This window comes from Rhincodon typus, chromosome 12 (genome assembly GCF_021869965.1).
Source record: "Rhincodon typus isolate 14 chromosome 12, sRhiTyp1.1, whole genome shotgun sequence".
NCBI classification, from domain to species: Eukaryota; Metazoa; Chordata; class Chondrichthyes; order Orectolobiformes; family Rhincodontidae; genus Rhincodon; species Rhincodon typus.
Genome location: NC_063343.1, coordinates 8,536,954 through 8,563,612, shown reverse-complemented (window position 1 = coordinate 8,563,612; position 26,659 = coordinate 8,536,954). Strand labels below are relative to the sequence as shown.

At 42.3% G+C, this 26,659-nt stretch overlaps 1 protein-coding gene across 1 annotated transcript in view; it reads right to left on the bottom strand.

Annotated features, from left to right (window-relative positions):
• Positions 1-433: 433 nt before the first annotated feature.
• Positions 434-26,659, bottom strand: part of LOC109915819 (matrix metalloproteinase-21-like) — a 37,762-nt gene continuing 11,536 nt past the window's right edge. Inside the window, exons 3-7 of the mRNA XM_020515496.2 lie at positions 18,017-18,156; positions 15,135-15,276; positions 11,765-12,040; positions 2,481-2,653; positions 434-742 (exon numbers count right to left, since the gene is read on the bottom strand). Coding sequence (XP_020371085.2) covers positions 434-742; positions 2,481-2,653; positions 11,765-12,040; positions 15,135-15,276; positions 18,017-18,156 — 1,040 coding nt within the window. The remainder of the gene's footprint in view (positions 743-2,480; positions 2,654-11,764; positions 12,041-15,134; positions 15,277-18,016; positions 18,157-26,659) is intronic.

Here is a 26,659-nt window from a genome sequence, read left to right as displayed (position 1 = left end):
ACAAACAAAGGCCTCTTTTTAGATATCTGCTTAACCTTGTCTTTTTGAGCTGGGATACTGCCCCCTGTTCTCACTGTTACCTATTAAATATAGAAAAGGCTTGATGAATAATTATGTATTACTCTTCTGTCTTCATCAGTGCTCCCTGCCACCAGAGCCTGTGGATGATCATTGTTATAGAGGGCTCTTTCCAAGTTCTACCTTCTGTTTCTGCGCTTGCAGAGACAGAAAAACTGGGCCATGTTGGAAACTGCAAAATACCATTTCACCTCTATCCCTGCCCAATCAACTGAAGCTGTAGCCGACAAAAACACACACTGTATTTACAAAATGCACGTAGAAAAGATGTGGCTAGCACCTCGCCCACACTCAATGTAAGTACATACAATAATGGCGGCACAGCATCTCAAAAGTGTGGGCCGTTGTGTGACCCTTAACTGGGCAACGCACCGAGCATTGACGAGTGGATGTCGCAGATGTCAAACCATTGCTCGGACACTCTTCCGCGGCTGTGCAGGCCCCTGACTGGCAGCGCAGGGTTGACCTGACGTTCCTGTTCGCTCACCACCTTCCAGAAATACTGATCCTTCAGGAAGAAGAGAGCGCGGTGTGTGTAGGAGTAGAACGCTGCGTCCAGATTCCCCACCGGATGGTCGCTGGCCACAACGGGTGGGAAAAAATCCACAATCTTTTTCGGAAACCCGTTGACCTTCTGATTAAGATCGATAGTGAAAGCAGTCACCTGCAGAAAGACAACCAAAGGAGAAACGTTTAGGACGGAGCAGAATCAAACTGATTACATTGAGTTTAGGTTCACATCCTGTTGATGTGAGATTGACGCTTTCAGAAACCTCCTGTCCAACACCTGTCCCTCCCTCCTATTTCTGTCTTCCTTGATTTGTGAAGGAGATGTCTTCATTGATGGTAGCTCCAGTTCAGTTCTCCTTTCTGGCTCAGTAGGTTGTAAGGTCACATCCCACTCCTGAGACTTAAATACTATTGGATGGCGCTTTCCCTCCTGCATCTGCCTGAAATTGAGTGGGGAATGCATAAAATGAATGGTCAAATTTTACCCATGCATTCCTGATCCCTCTACCTTTCCGTAGTTGTGAAAGGTTGCAACCTGGTTCACACATCCTGCAATGTCGTCATCGATATAAAAGTCTGAGCGAAATGTGAATTTCATCCTCATAGGCTATTCTTGTTGTGGCAAGAGGGATTTGGAAGTCTGTGGGACCCCACCAGGTGAGTCTTTGTAATCAGTGGGGAAGCCTTGCGGAACCTTTGTCAGGAGCCTTTTGTCAAGTAAATTTAAAAGGTTTTGCCAGCATCCTGTCATATTCCCCTATGCCCCCTCATATTGTCTATTCCCCTTCTTAACCTACAGGGAATGTCAGATCACCTCATTATGAATGCTTGGCTGAGCTCTAAGAATGGCTTAGGAATGCTGACACAACTTGAAGGAGGCTACTGGCATTATTTGATTGATGGGTTTACAAGGTTGTAATAAGTTAATCTTTCTTTGATGTGTATTTTTTTAAAATCAACTCCTATGCATTCATTTGGACAAGATTAAGAGGCATTAAGAGAATTAATGCTTGTGTTAATAATATCATGCATTACTGTAGTTGAATGACACTTTCCTGAAGTTGTAGGATGTGTATCTTTTCACAAAGGAGATTTCAATGCACGCATGTTTGCTGATTTTGTCAGTTTCACAAGGATTTCATTTCCAGACTTGCCAATGGGCTCACTAGAGTGGATACTGTGATGATGGGCAAGAAGGATACATGAGGGGCATGGAAATGGCTTGGGGAATGAACTGAACGAAGGGGCACAGGGAGCTATGAAGGATCATAGTGGAGATTGGGAGGAATGTGGGGTGGCGCATGGAAGGGGCATGAAAATGGGGTTCTACGCATTGTACAGGACAGGATTGACGTTCCAGTGAACTGAGACGGGAGTGGAGCAAGGCGATGAGTTTGGGTTGCAAAATAAGGAAGTAGACTGATTCATGTTTGCTGACCCCATCATGTAAGCTGATAAGCCAGTGTGCTTGAGAGAGTCAGAGGAGCTTTTGTTTGCATGAGGCATTAAATTGAGCCATATTCCGTCCTCAATCCAGAAGTTCCCATTGCAGGATTTCAAATCTGAGAAGGGACTGCAAAAGGAGAGGGACAGACTGAGGGAAGAGGTAATCGAACAGAACATAGGTCAGGTCTTGTGAATGATAGTTCAGAATCCAGAAAAGTGGAGTTCAGGAAAAGAGAGAGGGAGCAACATCTGAGAATCAAGAGCAAGAGAAGACGACAGACTCCCTCAATTAAAATCCAGCACAGACACAGCAAAAACTCCTGTGGAAAATGGCTCATTTGCGCTATCTTCCAGGACTTACATCTTTTTGCATTCAGCTTCTGAAGGTTGGAGGACATATAAGAATCTTGGCTGTTGTGAACACCATGTACTCAGGCTGAGCTTACCTCATTGCCCCTGAAGAAATAAATATTTCGGTCCCTTCTGTCAAAATATGCAGTATCTATCGGGCTGGGGGCACCAGGGAACCCTTCACTGATGGGCTTGGGATATCTGGTGCCATGTGCATCCTCAGTAAAAGCCATATCATTAATGGGATCATAATGCCAGTACTGTGTCCCTGCAAATCAGAAATAGACAGTGGTTATGTTTCTTCTTCCTGCTTTCCTTAATGACACTGATGATGCTGCCAAGATAGATGGAGAGGCCATGTGTACATCCCACAGAAACTTCACCCATTTTAAGTGGGAAGACAAATGACTCATTAACAGAGAAGCATTAGGCACAGGAAGAGGCCATGTAGTCCCTTGAGCCTATTCTGTCAATTAATCAATTTGTGGCTAATCCATCTCAAAACCATTTACTCACTCTTAACTCCACACCCCTTGATATTCTTACTGATCAAAAATTTAACAATTTCCGACTTGAAAGCCCCAACTGACTCCCAGCACCTACATCATTCTGAAAGGCAAAGGAGTTCAGATTTCCTGTGCTTTCTGTGAAAAATGCTTCCTGATTTGACTCTTAAACAGTCTAGCTCCAAATTGAAGATTTTGTTCTTGATTTTGTTTTCCCCTTCAGCTGAAATTAATCCCTTGCATAAATTTCTTTTAACATTTTATGCACTTAATCTTCTATAATTTGTATTTCTATAAAGGGACTCGGGTGTCACAGGCTGGCCCAAATCTATTACCTATTCCCACTTGCCCTTGAGGAGATGGTGGTGAGCTGCATTCTTGAACCGCTGCAATCTATGTGCTGCAGGTAGACCCACAATGATGGATTTTGACCCAGGAACAGTGAAGGAACAACAATTATATTTCCAAGTCAGGAAGATGAGTGGCTTGGAGGGGGGCTTGCGGTTGGTGATGCTCTCATATATCTGCTGTCCTTATCCTTCTGGATGGTCATGGGTTTGGAAGCTGCTGTCTAAGGATCTTTGGCGAATTTCTGCGGTGCGTCTTGCAGATAGTACACACCACTGCTCCTGGGCATCTGTGGTGGAGGGAACAGATGTTTGTGGATGTGGTACCAAAAAAGCCGGCTGCTTTGTCCGGGATGGTGTCAAATTTCTTGAGCATTTTTGGAGCTGCACTCATCCAGGCATATGTGGAGTATTCCTACACAATCCTAACTTGTAGATAGTGGACAAGTTTTAGGGAGACAAAAGTGAGCTACTCCTGCAGGATTCCTAGCCTCTGACATGTTCATGTCGCCTCTGTAGTTATATGGCGAGTCCAGTTGAGTTTCTAGTTAATGGTAACTCCCAGGATGTTGATAGTGGAGGATTTGGTGATGGTAACTCGCCATTGAACGTAAGGGGTAGTGGTTGGATTGCCTCTTATTGGAGATGGTCATTGCCTGGCGTTTGTGTGGCATGAATGTTCTTTACACTCAGCAGTTAATGTGGACCGCATTCATGACTTAGCCTCTAGGTCCCAATATCAATCTAAGCTGCATGGCCTTCAAGGACAATAACCCATTCCTGAGGTTCACTGCCCAGAATTGGTTCCAATACACAAGAACACAAGAAATATGACTAGGAGCAGACCACTCTGTTTGATAAAGCTCTTGTGAGGTACCTTATAAATATAAGTTCTATAATTCAATGGAAACAGTTGTGTATTCAAGATTTTTTTTATTCATTAATGGGATGAGGGCATCGCTAGCTAGGCAGCATTTATTGCCCAGAGGGCAGTTAAGAGCCAACCACATTGCTGTGGGGCTGGAGTCACATGTAGGTCAGACCAGATAAGGATGGCAGTTTCCTTCCCTAAAAGGACATTAGTGAACCAGATGGGTTTTTCTGACAATTGAAAAACATTCATGGTCATAGTGTGATTCTTATCCCAGATATGTTATTGAATTCACATTCCACCATCTGCAGGATTCAAACCCTGGTCCCCAGACATTGTTTGGGTCTCTGGATTAACCATCCATTGATAATACCACTAGGCCATTGCCTCTCCTACAATGCAGCAAATAGGAACAATAGACCATGTAGCTTCTTGAACCTGCTCTGCTGTTGAACTAAATCATGGCTTCCCTGGGGTCTCTAGTTCACATTTCTACCCCTCGCCCTATCCATTGATCTCTTGAGAGACCAGTAATCTCTCCATCACAGCCTTAAATGTGATCTATGATGGCGCATCCACAACCCTCTGAGGGGAGGAATCCAAAAGATTCACCACCCTTTGAGTCAAGTAATTTCTCCTCAACTCAGTATTAAATAATCCCTCTTCCTAAGACTGTGCCCTTGTGTTTTAGACTCATTGGCCGGTGGATACATTTATCAGTGTCTATGCTATCAGTCCTCATCTGAATTTTGTCAGTTGATGAGGTCGCTTCTCAGTCTTCTAAACTCCAGAAGTATAAATGTGATTTACTCAGCTTCTCAGTCCAGACGGTGTCTGAGAAAGTTTCTGATACAACCTCACTTCCTCCTTTCTCTATTCTAACCTACTTGCAATAAAGGCCAAAAATCCATCAGGTTGATTTCTGTAGCTGTCTTTTAAACAGTCTTTCATGGACAAATAACAATCTCATTATCAACAGTAACATAATCGTTGTTTACAGTACAAGGATAATATATCTACCAGAAAAGTGATCACACCCTCTTTCTGTTGTTCATTCCCTAGCTTTTTAGGTCTCACTGTTTTTTTGTGCTTAAAAATTTAATGGGCAAGACAAGGTTTTCCAAAATAAAGGTTTGCATTTATATCTGTCCAGTTGGCGAAATAATTACTCTTGTAGTATAAGAAATACTTCAGTTAATTTGCACACTACAAAGTCACACTAACTGACAATAGTCAGATTGTTGTTTCATTGCATAGATTCCTGGCCAGACAAGCAGTGTACCTTTAAGAACGTTACATGGCAATAAGGTACCCACTTCATCTTCGGCCACTCTGTGTGTAATCCAGTCAGTGTAATGTGTTCAGTCAGTCGCTGTAATACGTATGTAATGCACTGTTATATCAGTAAGCACTGAATGCAGACTACGAACTGTTATATCAACGTAAATAGTTAGTGTAGTTAATAAACGAGGTTGTACACTTGCTCGCCGAGTCGGTTTGTTTGACTGCAGGTGATTCGTCGCCCTGCTCGGTAACATTTTCAGTGCGCTCCGGTGAAGCATTGGTGTTCTGTCCCATTTTTATTTATATGCCTCAGTTTCCTGGGGTGTTTGGCATCACTTCTGGTTCTGTTTATCAGTGGTTTGTATATCGGGTCCACTTCAATATATTTGTTGATGGAGTTCCGGTTGGAATGCCAGGCCTTCAAGAATTTCCTGGTATGTCTCCGTTTGGCTTGTGTAGTTAATAAAGTTCAAGAAATTTGTCACAACAAGAACCTGAGCTTTGTGAAATATGTTACATAATTTAACATAAAGGGCAGCTGTCAGACCATATCATACTGGCTGTGGTATTTAACACAAGAAACCACACCACACATAATCTTGTAGTGATGCTGGTTCAAGTGTAAAATTGGACAGGATTTCTTTCAAATTGTGTTTTGAGTCTTTTTTACAATTCACCTGAAAGGGGAAACTGGGTCTAATTTTAACCTGTCAGCTGACAGATGGAAGGAAATTAGGGGTGGGGGGGAGATACATAAAGAGACAAACAAACCATTGCTTAGATTGTATATAACCCCTCCCCCCAAGATATCAGAGTTGGTTGATACATAAATTTAATTTAAAAATAGTATTTTAAATCAAATAGTAGGGGCAAGGGATCATATTTCGGAAGATGTCATCAGTCAAAGAACAGAGTCAAAACCAAAAGGAAAAGTGTTAAGAGATGATAATGATAAACAGATCATGACATGAATGCTTAGAGAAAGCGAAGGTTCAATCAACAGGTAACACTAGAATTTACAAAGAGAGTTAAAAGATAAAACTAAACATTCGTAGCATTCGAAACAAAACAGCTGATCTGACAGTGCAAATAGAAATGGATAAATGCAATTTCACAGCTATTACAGAGACATGGCTGCAGGATAACGTGAATTGGAGCCTGAATCTTGAAGGGACATTTAGGAAGGACTAGAAACTAGGGAAAGGTGGAGGACTGGGTCTATTAGTTAATGATGGTATTCACACAATAAAGAGGGATGACTAAGTACTGGAAACCAAAATATGAAAACAGTTCAAATAGAAATAAGAAATAAGATACCATTTATAGGAGTGGTATAACAGTAACCACAGGTAGGGTGGAGCATACAGGAAGAAATAACAAGAACTTGCCAGAAAGACACAGCAAAAGTAATGAACGATTTTAATCAACATGTTAACTGGGAAGGGGTAGTAGGAATTGCAGGTGCTGGAGAACCTGAGATAACAAGGTGTGGAGCTGGATGAACACAGCAGGCCAAGCAGCGTCAGAGGAGCAGGAAGGCTGATATTTCGGGCATAGACCCTTCTTCAGATTTCTGAAGAAGGGTCTAGGCCCAAAACTTCAGCCTTCCTGCTCCTCCGAAGCTGCTTGGCCTGCTGTGTTCATCCAATTCCACACCTTGTTATCTCTGTTAACTGGGAAGGTCAGGTGGACAACGGTAGCCTAGATGAAGGGTTCATAGAATGTGTTCAGTGTAGTTTCTTAGAACAGCATGTTCTCAAATTCACCAGAGAGCAGTCTATACTAGACCTGGTATTGTGTCATGTCAAAGGATTAATTCATGGTCTTATAGTGAAGATGCTCATAGGTAGCAGTGGCCATTAAATGATTGAATTTTACATTCAGTAAGCGGTGCAGGGGGGCTCCTGAGAGTATTTTTTTACTTTTAAATAAGGCACATTTTGGGGGTATGAAAGCAGAACTGACTAAAGTGAGTTGGCAAATTAGGTTAAATAACAGTTCTAAAGAACTGCAGGGGCAGATATTTAAGGCACTATTTTAGAATCCTGAGAAAACATATGTTCCAACATGTAAGAAAAATATCTAAGGAATGACCTCACCTGCGGTTAACTGGAAATATTAAAAATAGTATCAAATTAAAAGAGAAAGGGATATAGTTACGCAAAGATGGGTGACCAATCAGATGATTGGAAAGGATATGAAAAATAGCAAGGAATAAAAAACACAACAAAAAAGTAGGTAACAATTAGAATACATGACAAAGCTAGCTAGAACTATAAAAACAGACAGTAAGAGTTTCTGTAGATATTTTAAAACGACGAAAAAACAAAATGAGTGTTGTTTCTACAGAAAGTGAGTCTGGAGAGTTAATAAGGGAAAGTAAAGAACTGGCAGGTGAATTGAACAGGTATCTTGTGTCAGTCTTCACTGTAGAGGGTACAAGTAACATCTAAGAAGCAGGAATAAATCAATAAATGCAAGACAGGGAGGAACTGTGGAAAATCATAATCACCAGAGGAGTAGTGCTCAGTAAATAGCTGGAGCTGTGGGCTGACAAGTGTCCTTAATTTAGGGACAGTTCCATTAGATTGGAAACAACAAAGGTAACTCTTTTATTCAAAAAACGAGGGAGGGAGAAAGCAAGAAAATACAGGTTAGTTAACTTAACATCTGTTATACAGAAAATGTTAGGAGCTATTAATAGAGAAATTATAACAGGGCACTTAGGGATGTTCAAGGTAATCAATAAGAGTCAATGTGGCTTTTTGAAAAGGAAATCATGTTTGACAAATCTTTGGGAGCTCTTTGAGATAATATGTACTTCAGCTAAAGGGGAACAGGTACATGTAATGTGCTTAGATTACCAGGAAGCATTTGATAAGGTGGCACGTCAATGGTTATTGTGAAATTTAAATCTCATTGTGTAGGGACTACATATTGGAATGGATAGAAGACTGGCAAACAGGAGAAAAAGATTTTGCATAAATTGGTCTTTTCCAGGTTGGCAAATGTAATGGATAGTGTGCCACATAGGGCATTAACTGTTCACATTTTATATAAATGATTTGGATGAAGGAATGGAAGACATGGTTACTAAACTTGCTGAGGATACAAGAATAGAACATAGAACATAGAACATAGAACATTACAGCGCAGTACAGGCCCTTCGGCCCTCGATGTTGCGCCGACCTGTGAAACCAATCTGAAGCCCATCTAACCTAAACTATTCCATTATCATCCATATGTTTATCCAATGACCATTTAAATGCCCTTAAAGTGGGCGAGTCTACTATTTTTGCAGGCAGGGCATTCCACGCCCTTACTACTCTCTGAGTAAAGAACCTACCTCTGACATCTGTCCTATATCTATCACCCCTCAATTTAAAGCTATGTCCCCTCGTGCTAGCCATCACCATCCGAGGAAAAAGGCTCCCACTGCCCACCCTATCTAATCCTCTGATGATCTTGTATGTCTCTATCAAGTCACCTCTTAACCTTCTTCTCTCTAACGAAAACAGCCTCAAAACCCTCAGCCTTTCCTCATAAGACCTTCTCTCCATACCAGGCAACATCCTGGTAAATCTCCTCTGCACCCTTTCCAATGCTTCCACATCCTTCCTATAATGCGGTGACCAGAACTGTACGCAATACTCCAAGTGGCAGGCAAGTAAGTTGTGAAATGGGCATTAGCAGGTTATATAAAAAAAATTGGTAGGTGAAGTAATTGAACAAAGATGTGGCAAATGAAGTAAGATGTGGGAAAATGTGAAACTGTCCATTTTGGCAGGCAGAATACAAAAAAGAATATTATCTAAATGGTGAGAGATTGCAGAATGCAAAGATGCAGAGGGACATGGGTGTCCTCATGGATGAATTGCAAAATGGTTAGTATGCATATACAACAAGTAATTAGAAAAGGTAATGTTAAGAATGTTATCATTTATCATGAAGGGAATTAGATATGAAGGTAGGGAGGTGATGCTTCAGGTTATACAGGACACTGGTGAGACCACATGTGGAGTACTGTGTACAGTCTTGTGAAAATATGCTGAAACAGGATGTAGCCACAGCAAAGCAAAAGACTAAAGAACTACCCATACAAAATGGTAAATAACGTCGAACAGTCTCCAGTAGCAAAAATTCCCAAAGTATTCCTGGGGGAAACATGTGCTGCACTCCAAACATTTTGGTAAGCAAGCATTTATGTCAATACACGTGTCATCAATTTGAAGTTGGAAATGTCAGCAAGTGTCACAATTTTATCAAATATGAGCCTTTACAGCTGACAGAGGTTCGTTTACAGGGTCCAGTGGCATTGCACTTAATGTTAAATTTATGTTAAAAGCAATTCTCCAAGATAGAGAAACCAAATGTCAAAAAAAAACCCTGTTTGTACTTCATAAGCAGGAATTCTTACTCTTGATTTCAAACTCATTCAAAAGCTGGAAGGGGCTAAGCAACAATAAGTCAAAAGATTGCAGCCAAGAAACAGCTGGTTAAGGAATTATAGCTAGAAACTTTTACAGAGCTCTGAAAGCAATGCCAAAAGCTAAACTAAAAACAGATTGCCTTGATGTTGATGACATCGGAATAAAAAAGTTCATACTGTGTCATTGGGATTGAAATTTGTAACTGTGCTGTTTTGCCAAAATGTTTCCACTGCTGTCAAAATGAAGAGAATTTGAAGTCCAAGATGCAATGAACTTTGAGAAGAAAGACAAACTAATATGCAGCAACTGAACACTGCACCCCACTCAAGAGAACTGATGCATCTAAAACTGAATGGAGTCAAATTGTAACACAGTGCTGAGCAATTCGTTATGACAAATTCAAGTCGCACATTAGGTACTGAGATGTTTAGGAAGGTACAAGTTGAATATCTCACCTTGCTTCCTTTCAAAGAGGAATCCTCATCATAAAGGATGTCACATCGAGCAATGAATCCTCCAGTAACACAATGGAGGAAATAACAATATATAATAATAAGTTCTACCTACATCAGTGCAGATCTACAGAAACACTGAGTACAAAAATTCACTGATGCAGATTGAAGATGTGATGGATACAGTTCTATGGAAGACACTGCTATGAAGGATCAACCAATGTCTAAGGATTCAAGATACTGCAAAAAGAAATGTGCTCACTACAGCAGGGATGATCTCATGAAGATCCTCCAGTTGAGTAGAGAGCCTCAGACTTCAGACTGGCAGGAAGACAGTCCAACATAATGAATTTCTACTCAACAAATGATTGTTCTTCCAAGCTGGAAGAAAACATGTTCAGGTAGAATAATTAAACCTCCAGATTATCTGAATTTGTAAAGACAAAAATATAGGGAGATATGGTGTACTGGTAAATGCAATTATATAAACAAATATATATAACAAATAATAGTTTTGGAGAAAAACATATTTGTGCGGAGATGTTGTCCCTAAATCAGAAAGAGTTTGAAAGGGTTAATATTTGTTTTAGTCAATAAGTACTGTGCTGATGTCAGAAGGATTTGATGGGTGAGTAAATTACGAATCTTGTGGGAGGCCTAAGGTTAGGTGGCAATATACCTCCATACGCATAAGTTAAAAGATAGCAGAAATGCAAAAACTACATCTCGTTTACTCTGCATGACTGAAGCTGGCTGTTCTGTCACACACTATAGACCATGTATGCCCCTAAAGAACTCACACATGCAGGAGATATGAATGGCTGAACACCATCACAGCCCTCCCAGGCAGATGTAAATGATCAATATAGAGGGCAGATAAGAGTAAACTGCATTGCTGTGGGTCTGGAGTCACTTGTAGGCCTGTCCAGGTAAGAATGGCAGAGTTCCATCATGAAAGGCCATTGGCGCACCAGATGGGCTTTTACAACAATCAATGGAAGCTGTCATGTTGACTATTCATGAGACTAGCTATCATTCCCATTTCCTTTGATCAACTGAATCTATATTCTATCTGCCATAGCGAGACGTGGAACTTGTTCCCAGAGCATTTGGCTAGGCCTACTGAATGGCTTGCTCTGGTGGCATTACTGCATCCCCAAATATCTGCTGTCTTCCTATATGGCAATCTTGATTGCCTAAAATAGTGCTTCATTGGTTGTGAAGCACTTGGATACGTCTATACATCATGAAAGGTGCCATATGAATGCAAGTTCTTTGACGATGCTTAAGAGGTCAAGTCAAATTATTTTTATGCTGATACAGTAGTGGCGCTGCAGCCAATCAGCACAGCTGGATGACTGAAGCATGGGATCGCACTACTCAGAATGATTTAATTTCACATCGTATTTACCAACAATGATGACAGCCGATATTATCATCATTTCCTTGAATGAAAACTTCCAATAGACTGTCACCTAGGTGTATTTACCTTTGAAGAAGTACTGGGCATCTCTCTTCTCCTCCACGTTACTGCTCCAGGCCCAGACATGAACATAGCCATCGATATTGGAATCAGGGAGATTGCGCCAGCCTGCGGAGATAGGAATAGGGTCTCCGTACCGTGTTCTATTGCTCCTGTTCTCGTACATCCAGTACCAGCTCTTCCTGAAGAAGTACGTATTGAAGTTGTAAGTTACAGTGCCATCGGAATTCTCACGCTGATAGACCCAGTCAAAAACCGTGCTGAAAGCACCTTCACAAACACCTGGCAGTTAAGGAAGAGAGTGTTACCAATGATTGCTGCGTGTAACTAACCGGGATGTCTCGTTACTAGAAGCATTTCAGGCAGTTCCTTTGTGAAAATCAGGTCCCATGTAAGCCCATTGCTATCCGCTTGCAAAGTTATCACTTGCTAGTTCACCAGAAACATATTTAAGAATATCAATTAGGCTCACAGTGTGCTTCATTTGCATCCAGTTTGAGCACATCTGTGAAGGAAGAAAGTGGGGTTGTCTGTATCGATGTGTGTGAGGAAGGAGGAAGTGAGATGGGGAGTATATGAGTGTATGTGTGTGTGTGGATGGGAAGGAGGGACCAAAGGGGGATATGTGAGTTACTGTGTGATTAGGAGTAAGTGAAAGTGGGTATGTGTGCATGGGACACAGTGAGTGAAAGTGTGTGGGTGACAGAGTGTGTGTGTGGGAGAGAGTGAGTGTGTATGACAGTGTGTGTTTGGGAGAGAGTGAGTGAATGAGTGTGTGTGTGTGTGTGTGTGTGTGACAGTGTGTGTGTATGGGAGAGAGGAAGTGCAAGAGTGGGTGTGTGTGAGAGAGTAAATGTGTGGGAGAGAGTGAGTGAAAGGGCATAAGGGTGTGTGTGTGTGAGAAAGTGTATGTGTGTCTGTGTGAGACAGAAAGTGTGTGTGTGGGAGAGAGTGAGTGAAAGAGTGTGTGTGTATGACAGAGTGTGTGTTTGGGAAAGAGTGAGCAAAATGGTGGGTGTGTGTCAAAGAGTATGTGTGTGTGTGTGTGTGTCTGTGTTAGACAGAAAGTGTATGTGTGGGAGAGAGTGAGTGACAGAGTATGTGTGTCTGTGAGAGAGAAAGTGTGTGTGTGTGGGAGAAAGTGAGTGACAGGTGTGTGTGCGTGTGAGAGAGAGAGAATGTGTGTGTTTGTGGGAGAGTAAGTGAGTAAAGTGGAGGGAGTGAGCAGGTGAGCTGGAATATCTGTGAGAGTGAGTGGAGTGGCCGAGTATGTGAGAGTGAGAGGGGAAGTGTGTGTGTGTGGGACGGAATGGTGGAGACCCAGCGTACATGTGTGAGGGAGGGAGTAAGAAGCTGAGCATGTACGTGGAGTGGGTGTGAGTGAGTGGGAGCAATGAGGGTGCGTCTGAACATCGAGACTGAATGGACCTTAGGTGCATACTCTGCCCTCCACTTCCACACAAAACCTGTAATTAAAGTAAATTGACAGAGTAGGAGAAACGAGTCTGGAATGTAACCTGCTTCCAACCTCCGTTTCATACGGTTAATCTTGGAGTATTTGCCTTCAGAGGTGAGAACAAAGTCTGCATTACTTAAACCCAACACCATGGTTCATCCCCAATCCAATCTCTTTCCCTGGTGATCAGGACTGGTGCTTGGTCTGTCTCTTTGTGTCTCTGCTTCTTTATTGAAAAGGCAAAATAAACTGTTTTATTAGTTAGTTCTGCTGCTTGACACTTTTCAATTGTCATTCCTATTGGTTATTCATTTATTTAAATTATTAATTTATTGCAGTGGAAGTTATTTTCTCATTCATGTTTACAATTACACCAAACCATATCTTTATGAAATTTGCTCAGTAGCCCCCAGGTGAGAGAAAAATTGTGATGCGGGCCCCCCTCCCATGCAAAAAGGTTGGAGAAATCTGTGCGAGATGCTGCACATATTCACAACACTGTTGTGTGTAGGCAAAAGGAGTTTGTCAATATATTGCACTGCTTTTCGATGTGAAAGAATGATGTAGACTGCCAATCCCATCCTACATTCCATATGACAATATCCTGACCCAGGATAGTCTATTTGTCCGGTCTCCGATTGACAGTTAACAACCCCACTGTATCTCAATGCCAACATGCCCAGAGAAATCAGCAACCTTTTATCATGGTGTGTAAATTGGTGTTCCCTTTCTAAGTTTGGTTTCTTGCATTCCAGTCCTGATGAGCATAAGCCAAAAAGTTTCAACTTTGTGTCTCTTTTTAGCTATGTATAAACTTGTAAAATGTATGTTGAGAACTGCTTAGTGAAAGCAAGAATACAAATCCATTTCTGAAGATATTTTTCCTGATCAGTACTTTTACTGAGGGTGCCTATTATAAACATTTGACAGTCACTCCCTTCACCACTAGTGCATTTTAGTAGTAGGTGTACCATCTACAAATGCACTGTGGCAGCTTGCCAAGCCTCATTTGACCTCACTCTCCAAATCTGCAATCTCTTCTACCTAGAAGGACAAGGGAAGCAGAAATGTGGGATCAACATACATGCACATTCCCCTCCAAGTTACACATTGTCCTAAAATGGAAACAAATCATTATGGGTTAAGATTCTGGAATTCTGTCCCTAACAGCATTTTACATGTACATCTCAAGAACTGCAGCGGTTCAAGAAAGCAGCTCATCATCACCTTCTCAAGAGCAACTAGGGGTAGGCAATGAATGCTAACTGTCACCTCTCTAGAAACAAATTGCCATGATTCATTTTTGAATTCTGGGTTTCCTAATTTTAAAATTGACAATCTCACTGAATGTACCGACCAGCAAAAAAAAAATTCTTCAGAAGCACATTTGTACTTTTGTTTTAATGAAGCAGTTTCTCTAGGATTTTACTTGACTTACAGTATGCCCACTGTCAACACTGAGGGTGCGTGGGACCTCACCTTCACAAAGGAATGGTACGAGCAGCTCGTGGTGGTGATGCCTAGGTATCTCCTGGGTATAAGTACTCTTATATAGTATGTAGTAATACTGTATACAATATGAATATATCATAACGGTGCTGCTTAGCTTCAGTCTTGAAGTTCTGAGGGCAGATTAAGAGGCATGCAAGTTGTCTGTGGGACTGGAATCATGTATGAGTCAGAACCAGATTAACGTTTGGCAAAAATATATAAAAGATAGCCATGAACCCTGTCGAATTTTACAACTGAATAGCTACTTGATTCACTTCTTTTGTTTCACTGTGATCTTTTTTTAAAAAATTGTTATTGATAAATAAACTGCAGTCAGCTTCGTAAAACAGTGTAACTCTCCATTTCTACCCTTTGTTAACTGGAATAGTCACCTGATGTTTCTAGGATGTTTCCAGTCTCTATTCTTACCATATAAACGCTGTATGGCCTTTCTGTCTAACCAGTCCAATTCAAAGTTTTCACTCTGGGTGTTGTAATTGGGGTGCATGACAGACCCTGTTCGAAGGAGATGGGACAGACCCAGGGCGTGGCCAATTTCATGGACGGCAACCTGAAAGAGGAGAAGGTGAGAACGGAGTCTGCAAAGCCAAGCTACAACAAGCAGATCATTTTCATGACGACAGTGCGTTTAGGTTACTTAAAAGGAGTAAGGTAACACAATGCTTAAAGGTGCAGTATCTCTTTTCCATTCCTTTTGTGGAAGTTCACTGAGATCCTCAAAAGAATGAAGGTGCATTATTCCTTTCATGAACTGCTGCATTGTTCTAAAGGTGGCTGTTTGATTGTAACATTTTAATTAAACTAATCTGCTCTTAATCCATACTGAAATTATTTTCAAGGACAATTGGATTTCCCTTTCTAATATTGACCAAGCAGAGATTATTGTATTGGTGTGAACAATTACACTAATTACAGATAATTTAGAGGTCCAGGTGCACCTTTAAGTTGCTACCTGATTCCAGATATTACATTACTTCTTCAAAGATTGTGTTGTCTCTGCTGTACCACTTTATTTTAACGGTTTGTCACTTTCTTCCCTGCTTGTCGGAACTGAATCTAATTAGTATGTCCTCATCGAACTACAGAAGATTTCGTGCCGAAGTCTATCCTGCCTGATGTCTATGTGTACACTTTGTTGTGGATGCGTACTGGATATTGAGTGAAAGCTCAAGTGATAATCATTTTCGCTCTCCTTTCGCTCCTTCCCAAACCCAGTGACATGTCTGTAAGTGGTCATTTTTTGCAGGAGGTTTTGACTTCAGAAATAGGACTGTCTTACTGCAGACCTTGGTGAGACCACACCTGAAGTATTGTGTGCAGTTTTGGTCTCCCTCCCTAAGAAAGGATGTGTCACAGAGGAAGTACAGCAGAGGTTCATGAGGCTGATTCCAAGGATGGTAGGGCTGTCTTATGAAGACAGATTGGTTTGACTGAGCCTGTATTAACTAGAAGGAAAAACAGAAGTTGCTGGAAAAGCTCAGCAGGACTGGCAGCATCTGTGAAATAAAAATCAATTAACGTTTCGGGTCCAGTGACCCTTTGTCAGAACTGTATTAACTAGAGTTCAGAAGGATGAGAGGAGGATCTGACTGATACAAATAAAATTCAAACAGGCTGGATGGACTCAATGCTGGAAGGATGTTTTCCCTGTCTGGGGAGTCTAGAATCAGGGGTAGCAGTCTCAGGATACAGGGTAGACCATTTAGGACTGATATAGCCTCCTTCTGTACTGTACAATTCTGGAGTTGGCTGGGGGTGATTTTGGAAGTTCTGTCTGGTGATAGGTTTTGGGAGCAGAATTAGACCATTTGGCCCATTGAGTCTGCTCTGCCATTCGATCATGGCTGATATGTTTCTCAACCCCATTCTCTTGTCTTCTCCCTGCAACTCTTGATCCTCTTCCCAATCAAGAACCCATTTATCTCTGTCTTAAATGCACTCAATGACTTGGCCTCCACTGCCCTCTGTGGCAATGAGTATCACAGATTCATTACCCACTGGCTGAAGAAATTCCTCCTCATCTCAATTCTAAAGGGTCATCCCTTCACCCTGAGACTGTGGTGTCGGATCCTAGTCTCTCCTACTAGTGGAAACATCATTCCATGTCCTTCTTTCCAGGCCTCTTAGTATTCTGTAAGTTTCAATGAGATCCTGCTTCATCCTTCTAAACTCCATCGAGTACAGACCCAGGGCTCTTAACCGCTCCTCCTATGACAAGCCCTTCATTCTTGGGATCATTGCTGCAAACATACCCTGGACACCCTCCAATGCCAGCATATAATAGGGTCTGAGATAGCCAAGGTAGGGGCATTAGTTGATACTCAATTTAGCTGCATTTTAGCAGAAGACACCGCTTGTGTAAGGAGTTGAAACCCGCATTAGAATACTTGCCTAGAGGGGCCGATCATCACTTGAAATGCCTGCTCATGCTCAATTGGGAGGCTGCTTGGCTTTGAATCATTATCACTTGTTCTATTGCCCATTCTAACGCTGACTATTTAATTAGGAGTAAACAAAGAATTGATGTGGATTCCAAGTATGACTTAAAGCATCACTTCAAGGTCACTCGTTGCTGAAGCAGTGGAGAGGGCATCTGAAACACAATGGGAGACTGTATGGCACATTTTGTCAAGATTTCTACACCTAAGCAACATTGACGTGAGCAAAATTCTGCAAATTCATTGAGGACTTTGCCTATAAAGATTCAGTGCAGTGCTACTCCAACTTGCTAAAGGACTCACTAGGAGAAAGGGATAGTGAGGTGATTGGTAATTTTCAAGTGGCCACTCTTGGTCTGGATGAGAAATGGAAGTGAGGGTGCATAAGGCCAGGGAAACCAGCACCAACTGCTGCAGGGGAAGGGCAGTGAGTACAAACAGGCAGGCGGTGTCTTTCCCAGCTGCAGGTTAAAGGCTCCTTTACCCTTCTCTACCAGGGCTTGAAGTACAGCACCTGAGACCCACTGTCTCTGAGTCATCCTATTGTGCGTAGCTGTGCGCTAGCTGAGAAGTCTGCACCTTCAGTAGGTACAAGGAGCCCACACATACTGCTCTGCAAAAATTGTGACTCCCAACACATCCAAATTACAATCTTTAGTAATTATGGACGAAAATTGCATGCAAAATGTGAGCTTTCAAACAAATATGTCTTATATCACCCACTCGGTATTTTTTCACCCTATAGCTAGAAATATTCCCCTGTGATATTAAGCCATATTACACTGATGATTATGTATAAGGAAAAGAAAAGAGAAAAAGAGAAGGGAAAGAGGATAAAAAACAATGAAATACCGGAAGGAGACTAATGCCCTGACCGTTGTTGGTGACAACAAAATGTTCAGCGTCGTCAAAATGGATATCGGCCAAGTACCAAGCATGTGCGAAGATCTGTCCTGTCCCATCAAAGTCCTGAGAACAGCCGAGATGTTGCCCTGGAGCACAAACACAAATCTCTTTGATTAAGATATGGTTTCTATTTTGGGGAGCCTCGACTGCATGTGGTAAGTATTCACACACACCTAGGAGATCCCCAATTGAAAGTTGTGTAAGTCAAAGCAAACAGTGGGGTCATTACAGAAAATGATTTTGTTCTTCCCTCGATTAGTGTGCAGAAACAAGATCATGGCCAAGAACAAGAAATTCCAGGGCAAGATAATCTATTTAATGTTGTCCACTCATCTGATAGTTTCTGAGCTTTTTCATCAGCATCTGATACCTTTCCCAATTTGGTATTGCAAGCACATGGAACCACATTATGTTAAGTTTCTGAATCCGAGTGGTAAATCAAGAAGTAACATGGTCTCCCCACCACTCCTGCGATGTACATCCCTCACCTCTCCATTGCTATGAAAATTGGGGAAAGCACTCCCAGCTAAAGTTGTGCACATGATGAGCGAAAGAACAGAAATAATTAAAGAACCAGAGATAACAAGATGGAGAGCTGGATGAACACAGCAGGCCAAGCAGCATCAGAGGAGCAGGAAAGCTGATGTTTCGGGTCTGGACCCTTCTTCAGAAACAAGATCATGGCCAAGAACAAGAAATTCCAGTTGTACCTGGGTCAAGATAATCTATTCAATGTTGTCCACTCATCTGATAGTTTCTGAAGAAGGGTCCAGACCCGAAACGTCAGCCTTCCTGCTCCTCTGATGCTGCTTGGGCTGCTGTGTTCATCCAGCTCTACACCTTGTTGTCTCAGAATCTCCAGCATCAGCAGTTCCTACTATCTCCTAATTAAAGAACCAGTTTGGTAAGTGATTGAGGGGTGCAAGGATTAACACTGAGATTTTATTGGAAATTATCTGGAAGGTGATGGTTTCTGAGCTGCTGGGATCTTAGGAATCTCAACCTGAGAACAAACAATACTGAGAAATTACCATCTAATTTGACCGAATAACATTCTCTTATTCCTTTCTTTCTTGCCTGTCCATCCATCCCTTGTATCCATCCCATGTTCATTTATTCATCAATCCTTTTCAGAACAAGCACATCCTGGATGTAGTGGGCTGTTCATAGGAAGCAGATATTTGGTGTCAGGGCAACAATGTATCGGGATAGATTACATTCTTGGAAACATAGAAACATAGAAAATAGGAGCAGGAGCAGGCCATTCAGCCCTTTGACCCTGTTCTACTTTTCAATCCGATCATGGCTGATCATCCAATTCAGTACCTTGTTCCCACTTTCTCCTCATAACCCTTGATCCCATTGGCCCTAAGAACTATATCTAACTCCTTCTTGAAAACATTCAATGTTTTGGCCACAACCCTTTCTGTGGCAGAGAATTCCACAGGCTCCCTACTCTCTGGGTGTAGAAATTTTTCCTCGTCTCAGTCCTAAGTGGCCTACCCTGTTTCTTTAGATGGTGACCCCTTGTTTTGGACTCCCTTGTTGTTGGGATTATCTTTTCTGCATTTACCCCATCTAGCCCTGTTAGAATTTTATAGGTTTCTTTGAGATTTTGCCTCATTGTTCTAAATTCCAGAGAATATAATCTCAATGGATCCAGTTTCTTTTTATACATCTGTCCTACCATCCCAGAATTCATACTTGTGTCTAAAAGACCAGCTGGGGTCATGTGCTAGTCATTTAGATCCCCCACCATGCTCACTTGCATTGGAACAAAGGCCTTTTCTGCTTTAGTGACCCAGTCCCCAATATTACAGAACAGTTCCTCTTGTCTGAGGATGCCAGAATTTAGCATAGAAATTATACTCCCTACTCTTTGCCTATTAATGTGGATGCTCAGTTAAAGGGTAAACAGAGACTCTTCCTTTGCCAGATTTGTTAGGACTGCAGTCTAAGGCCTAGACCAGACCAAATTCAGGCTGGAACTAGGGCAGAATTCCATCAGAACAGTTGGCACATCCATCAAATAAAAACAACTTCAGTTGTCAATTAAAGCAAAATATTGAAACCATGCATTTCTTTAAGAACATGAAATTTTTGAGGCAGAATATCTGCTGACTAATAGTTGGATAAAATTGGACTTGGAAATTTATGTTCACAGGTTGTCGGAGTGGGATGCAGACACTAGACTCTTTGGAACTGAATGTTGAGCTCAGAGTCTCGCTAGATGTAATGGAACTGTTGTGAAGCCTTGTGTAATATCAGGCGGTTCTCCGGTCAGTGGATTAGGATTAGTATCAGGTAAGAGCAGGGTCAGGATTCTGGGCCTTGTGCATGATGGGAGAGGAAGCCCTGGGGGATTGAGTCATGGTGATTCCAATGAGAAGGATCAGGAGAAGGGAGTAGTGATGAATGGGGTGCCATGAGGATTGTGAACAGATTGATTTGGGATTCAGAGTGAGGATTGGGGACAATTGGGGGTTGGGATCAAATGTAGGGAGTGGTGGAGGGGCATGTTGATGGGGAGATTGTTGCTGGATGAACCGACTCATGTTAGAATAGGGGCAGGGGTCTAGAGAATCTGTGATGGCCAGGGAACAGTGCTGGCAATATTGAACCTTCAGACGGGTCAGGAGCAGCACTCCTCCTTCACCTGACTTCACAGTCAGGTAACTTATTCATTGTTTTGGTTGTCAGCATTCATGAGGGCTGGTTCCTCTGAGTCTGAAGCCTTGCTGCCTCAGTCCAAACTAATCATGGGGAGTGGACCTCAAGCAGGCATTACCCTTTCTTTGCAGATGCAAACAACTCAATGGCCACTTCTAATATCTGCAAAGGATGATTTTTATTTCCCTGTCCAATCCTGCTGGATGTTGCACTTCCAGTGCATATGTCTAAATCTTGCTGCTCATTATTTTGGGGGCTTAGCGTAGCCATTAACACCTCAAAAAGGTTGAGGTGCTAACATATCAATAGACTTTAGACTTAACATAATGACCATTTCACTTTTAATTTTTAGAGGATTATTCATTCACTCCTCAGCCCATTGGCCCAATTGATCAATATCCATTTGTAATCTTAAATAACCTTCTTTACTGTCCATTATGCTACCAATTTAGGTGTCATCTGCAAACTTACCAACCACCCATACTTCCTATATTCTCATCAAAACGTTTATATAAATGACAAATTACAGTGGACCTCGCACCAATTCCTATGGAATACTGCTGGTCAGGAGTTTAATTTAGATAAATGCGAGGTTTTCAGGATTTACACACTAAATGGTGGGGCCCTGGGGAGTGTTGTGGAACAGAAAGATCTTGGGGTTCAGGTGCAAAATATTGAAAATTGCATCACAGGTAGACAGAGTAGTAAAGAACGTGTTTGAAACACTTGCCTTCGTTGCTCACGTGTTTGAGAATAGGAGTTCGGATGTCATGTTGCAGTTATACAGGATGCTGGTGAGGCCAATTTTGGAGTAGTGTGTACAGTTCTCGTTGACCTGCTATAGGAAGGATATTATTAAATTGGAGAGGGTGCAGAAAAGACTTACAAAGATGTTACTGGGACTGGAGGGTTTGAGTTGGAGGAGAGGCTGGATAAGCTGGGGCTTTTATCACTGGAGCGTGGGAGATTGAGGGGCGACCTTATAGAGGTTTATAAAATCATGAGGAGCATCGATGAGGTGAATAGCAAAGGTGTTTTTCCCAGGGTTGGGGAGTTCAAAACTAGAGGGAATAATTTTAAGATAAGAGGATAAAGATTTAAAAGGGACCTGAGGGGCAACCTTTTCACACAGAAGGTGATTTGTACGTGGAATGAACTGCCGGAGGAAGTGGTAGATGCAGATTCAAATACAACATTTAAGAAACATGCGGACAGGGACATGAATAGGAAATGTTTCGAGGGATATGGGCCAAGTGCAGGCAAATGGGACTAATTTAGTTTGGGAAACTTGGTTGGCATGGACGAGTTGGACCAAAGGGTCTGTTTCTATGCTGTCTGACCATCGTAAAGGATTGAGTTTTTGTTATTACTGCACTTCCTGTGAGCTACGCTACTGACATTTAACTATTACATAGAAGTCTCGAAAGCATCTGTCACCCTTTAAAACGTCCAAAGTATGAAATGTGATAAAGGCAGCTAACAATTTGGGTTTAAATTTCTGAAGTAAATACTCCTATCTCAAAGGCCATACAAAGTATCGCAGATCAAGAAAATCTAGAGACTTAGAATCTGGATTGTGTATGAACACCAGAAAGACAAAATCATTGGAAGTAGGAAGGAATGCATGAGTAGAAATTCGAGTGAAGATTGAAATGATGGTGTCCCAAATTGATAAACTTGCTGACTTTTACGAGTGGAAGTCCCACTAGTAAAAGTCAGCAAGTTTATTAATTTGGGACAAATTATAACAGTAAATAGCAGATGCTTTGCAGAAGTTAGAAGAAGGCAAGAGATAGCCAGAAGGTGAAGGATGTGTTAATAAGATGAAAACTCAAAACATGTAACAAGAAAAAAGATTCAGAACATGCTAGATTTTACCCCACTTTTCAGTCTGCCTCAGAAATCTGGACAATAAGTAAAGATTAGTGGAAGAAAATAGATACTTTTAAAAGATGGATGTAAAGACTTCAGCTAAGAATTCCAAAGACAGTCCACAAGACAAATGAAGATATGTTTGAAATGGCAAGAGCAAAAAGAGCTGTGAGAAAATGGCAATGAGAAAGCAAGAAGTTGGTATTTCAACAACTTGGTCAGAGCTGGAAAGCTCCAGATATCTAGAGTCCCTACAGTGTGGAAACAGGCCATTCAGCCCATTGAATCTGCACCAACCCTCCAAACAGAATCCTATCCAGTCCCAGCATCACCCACCATATCCCCTAGACATACATTTCCCAAAGCTAATCCACCTAGTCTGCTCATCCCTGAACACTATGGACAATTTAGCATGGCCAATCCACCTAACCTGCACATGTTTGGACTGCGACGTGGAGGTGCCGATGTTGGACTGGGGTGGACAAAGTCAGAAGTCACACGACACCAGGTTCTCGTCCATCAGGTTTATTTGGAATCACACAAGCTTTCAGAATGCAGCCCCTTATCAGGTACAGTGAGAGAACAGGGCACACAGACACAGAGTTTATAGGCAGGCAATCTGCCTGATTATCATGACAGTATAGCACTGACATTGACATTATAAACACTTTACACACCGTCTCACACTCTTGCTCACCTGCAGGCACTTATCATCTGACACTCCACTCACACCAGTTGTATGATCTTTTGATCTCTCTGCCCATAAACTCTGTGTCTGTGTGCCCTGCTCTCTCACTGCACCTGATGAAGGGGCTGCACTCCAAAAGCTTCTGTGATTCCAAATAAACCTGTTGAGGTATGACTTCTATCTTTGGGCTGTGGGAGGAAACCGGAGCAAACCCACACAGACATAGGGGGAAGAGCGTGCAAACTCTGCACAGACAGTTGCCTGATGGTGGAATTGAACCTGGGTCCCTGGTGCTGTGAGGCAATAGTGCTAACCACTGAGCCACCATGCCACCTCAAAAGTATATCTTGTCTAGAAGGCAAAGGGAAGAGGGAGTCAACGTAGGGTGATGGATGTCACTGAGCTGTTGCTGAAGAGCTACAGTCGGTGTGTAAGGATGACAGACAGATGACAGTGACAATACCATGACAGCGGGTCTCTTGGAAATGAATACGCTGGATATACTGAAACTCCAATTTGAGGTGTACAAGGTACAGTTGACTACGATGTGTCAGTCACAAGGTTTGCTGATTTACCTGATACAGGCATCAACTGCTTCACCTGATACAGGCATCAGCAGCATATCAATATTGGCCAGGACACCCAAGAGTACTCCTTTGCTCTTCCTCAAAATAGTTCTAAGGGCTTATTTTAATGCCTCTTTAAGAGGCATGGTGGCACAGTGGTTAGCACTGCTGCCTCACAGCGCCAGGGACCTGGGTTCAATTCCACCCTCGGGTGACTGTCTGTGTGGAGTTCGCACGTTCTCCCTGTGTCTGCGTGGGTTTCCTCTGGGTGCCCTGGTTTCCTCCTACAGTCCAAAGATGTGCAGGCTAGGTGGATTGGTCATACTAAATTGCCTGTAGTGTTCAGGGATTTGTACATTAGGTGGGTTATAGGTGATGGGTTTGGGTGGGTGCTCTGAGGGTTGGTGTGGACCTGTTGGGCCGAAGGGCCTGTTTCCACACTGTAGGGATTCTATGAAGACAGTACCTCAGATAGTCTAGCATTCCCTCAGTACTGCATTGGAGGGTCAATCTGGATCAAGCATTAACATCTGGCTTGGGACCTCTGGCCCACAGAGTTTGTAGTGAAAGTGCTTATCAGTAAATCGTGGCTGACAGATACCGTGTGGGTAAACTATAAGCTGACCTCAAGAACTGGAGATTCACCGAAAAGAGTGTGAGAATATACATACTCCACACAGACAGTCACCTGAGGCTGGAATTGAACCTGGGTTCCTGGTGCTGTGAGGCAGCAGCACTAACTACTGAGCTACCATGCCTGCCACTGTTGCTGTAAGTCACCGTGCTGTGTCAATCTGGACCCTGCACCACGTGCTAACTGTGTTCATGCCAAATACACTGCATGTGCTTCAAGTAAGCAATCATGTCTCAAAGTCTAAGGGGAGTAGTCCTCAGTAAGATCCAAGGAGACACCTTTCAGTCAGGGGTTCCCAGCCCAGTAAGTCCAGGACAGTGCCTGATGTCAGTCAGGGGTCCACTTGGCAGGGTCAGGATCAGGGGTCTGTACCTCTCCAATCTGGGAAGTGGGCAACAGTCCAGTGTAACCAGTCTGCGGGAGTCACAGGATGTCTGTCAGGACACAAACCAGTTAGGAACCTGTTTAGTTATTACGGGCAGTTCTCCTATAACATGACAGTTGCGTTCTTGTGTGACCTCCCGCTATAGAAAATCGCGTTATAGGAAAATTGCTACACCTGTACAGCAGAAAGTTTGTGTTATCTAAACTATTCATCAATCATGTTACAGCCAATTTGCATAGTTGGGGCCATCTCTCCAAATCAGTCAACAGGATGGGACCCAGTCAGTCTTGGGGGCTTATCCACTAAATATCATGCAGAGGAGTTATTAGTAGGGGCCACTGCTGTGGACTGGGGGGCAGGAATCCAGGAAAATCAATTGTGAAAACTGGAGGCTGCATGTAGAAGGGAAAACACTTGTGAAGTGGGGGCAACTCAATATATAAATGGGGGAGATGTTAAAGCATGGGAAAGAAAAAAGCAGTGACTCATGTCTTGGGCTGTTGTTTAAAGTGGAGAAATTACGAGTTATGTATAGATTGCTTGGATGGGAACTTAGGGAAGTGCAAAGCCAATGGGGCTGATGAGGGGTGCTACCAAGAAGGGAATGTGTACATCTGGGGACTTCCCAAGGATGGGAAGCTGAGCCTGAGACTCGCTGAGTAAAACACAATTGTTGGTTCCTTTCAAAATAGAAGCATGCAACAAAGCTGAAAATGGCTGCCTCCACACCCAGGGTGGATAGGGTGAATGTTTTAATCTGTGACGGAGGGGCTTCACTTTCAAATGATGTAATGTCCTTCACAGGGGAATAACATGACACAAATACAGTGACTGAGTGAAAGATATCCTACTAAAACTATATTCACCACTTGCTAATGCACGAACCTACTGTGTGGCCAAGACCCAAGCACTATTCACGAAATCTTACAGCATTGATAAATCCTTGTGTGAAGAACAAGACTGTGTGTCTTAAATGTGCCCCCTCCTCCTCTTTCAACGCCAATCTTTTGTTTTGTTCCAAATCTCCCTGTTGTAATATGTTATGTGATTTTGAAGTATAAGAGATCTGGGTTGAGGATCACAAGCAGCACGTTGTAGATCAGTTTGGCTGACGCTACAGAGGAACTGGGAGGCTTGCTGAGTTCTTCAAATAAAACAATTTCTGCTTTAAAAGTGCCTTTTGTTACAATGTGCCTTGTCTAGGTGAAGGTCCTCTCAGATCTGACACACTGGACCAATCTGCTGTTTGAACTTTCCCCAATAGATAAATTTATTGCCCATCACTAATAACCCAGAGGGTAGTTAAGAGTCACCAGCATTATAGTGGGTCTAGAGTCACAGTTAGGGCAGACCAGGTAAGGATAGTAGATTTCCTCCCTTAAAGGACATTAGGGATCCACATGGGTTTTTCTCAACAATCGACAGTGGTTTTCTGATCGCTATTAGACTCTTAATTCTGGATTTGTATTGAATTCAAATTCCACCATCTGCCTTGGCAGGATTCAAACCCACGCTGCCAGAACATTACTTGGTTCTCTGGATTAACGCGTTACTGTAGACTGATAATTTGGTCATTTTCATTCAGTTCATAGCTTAAAAGGAAATGCCAATCCCAATAACGGAGCAACCCTGAAGGAGTTAACCTGGCCTATATACTTCAATAATATTGTCTTACAGAAAATGTCTGGGACTATCAGTAATGTATTATAAAGTGCTTTGAGAACTCAATGACTCAAAATGAGAGTGAGGTGGAGTCAATCTGTTCTCAAAAAGT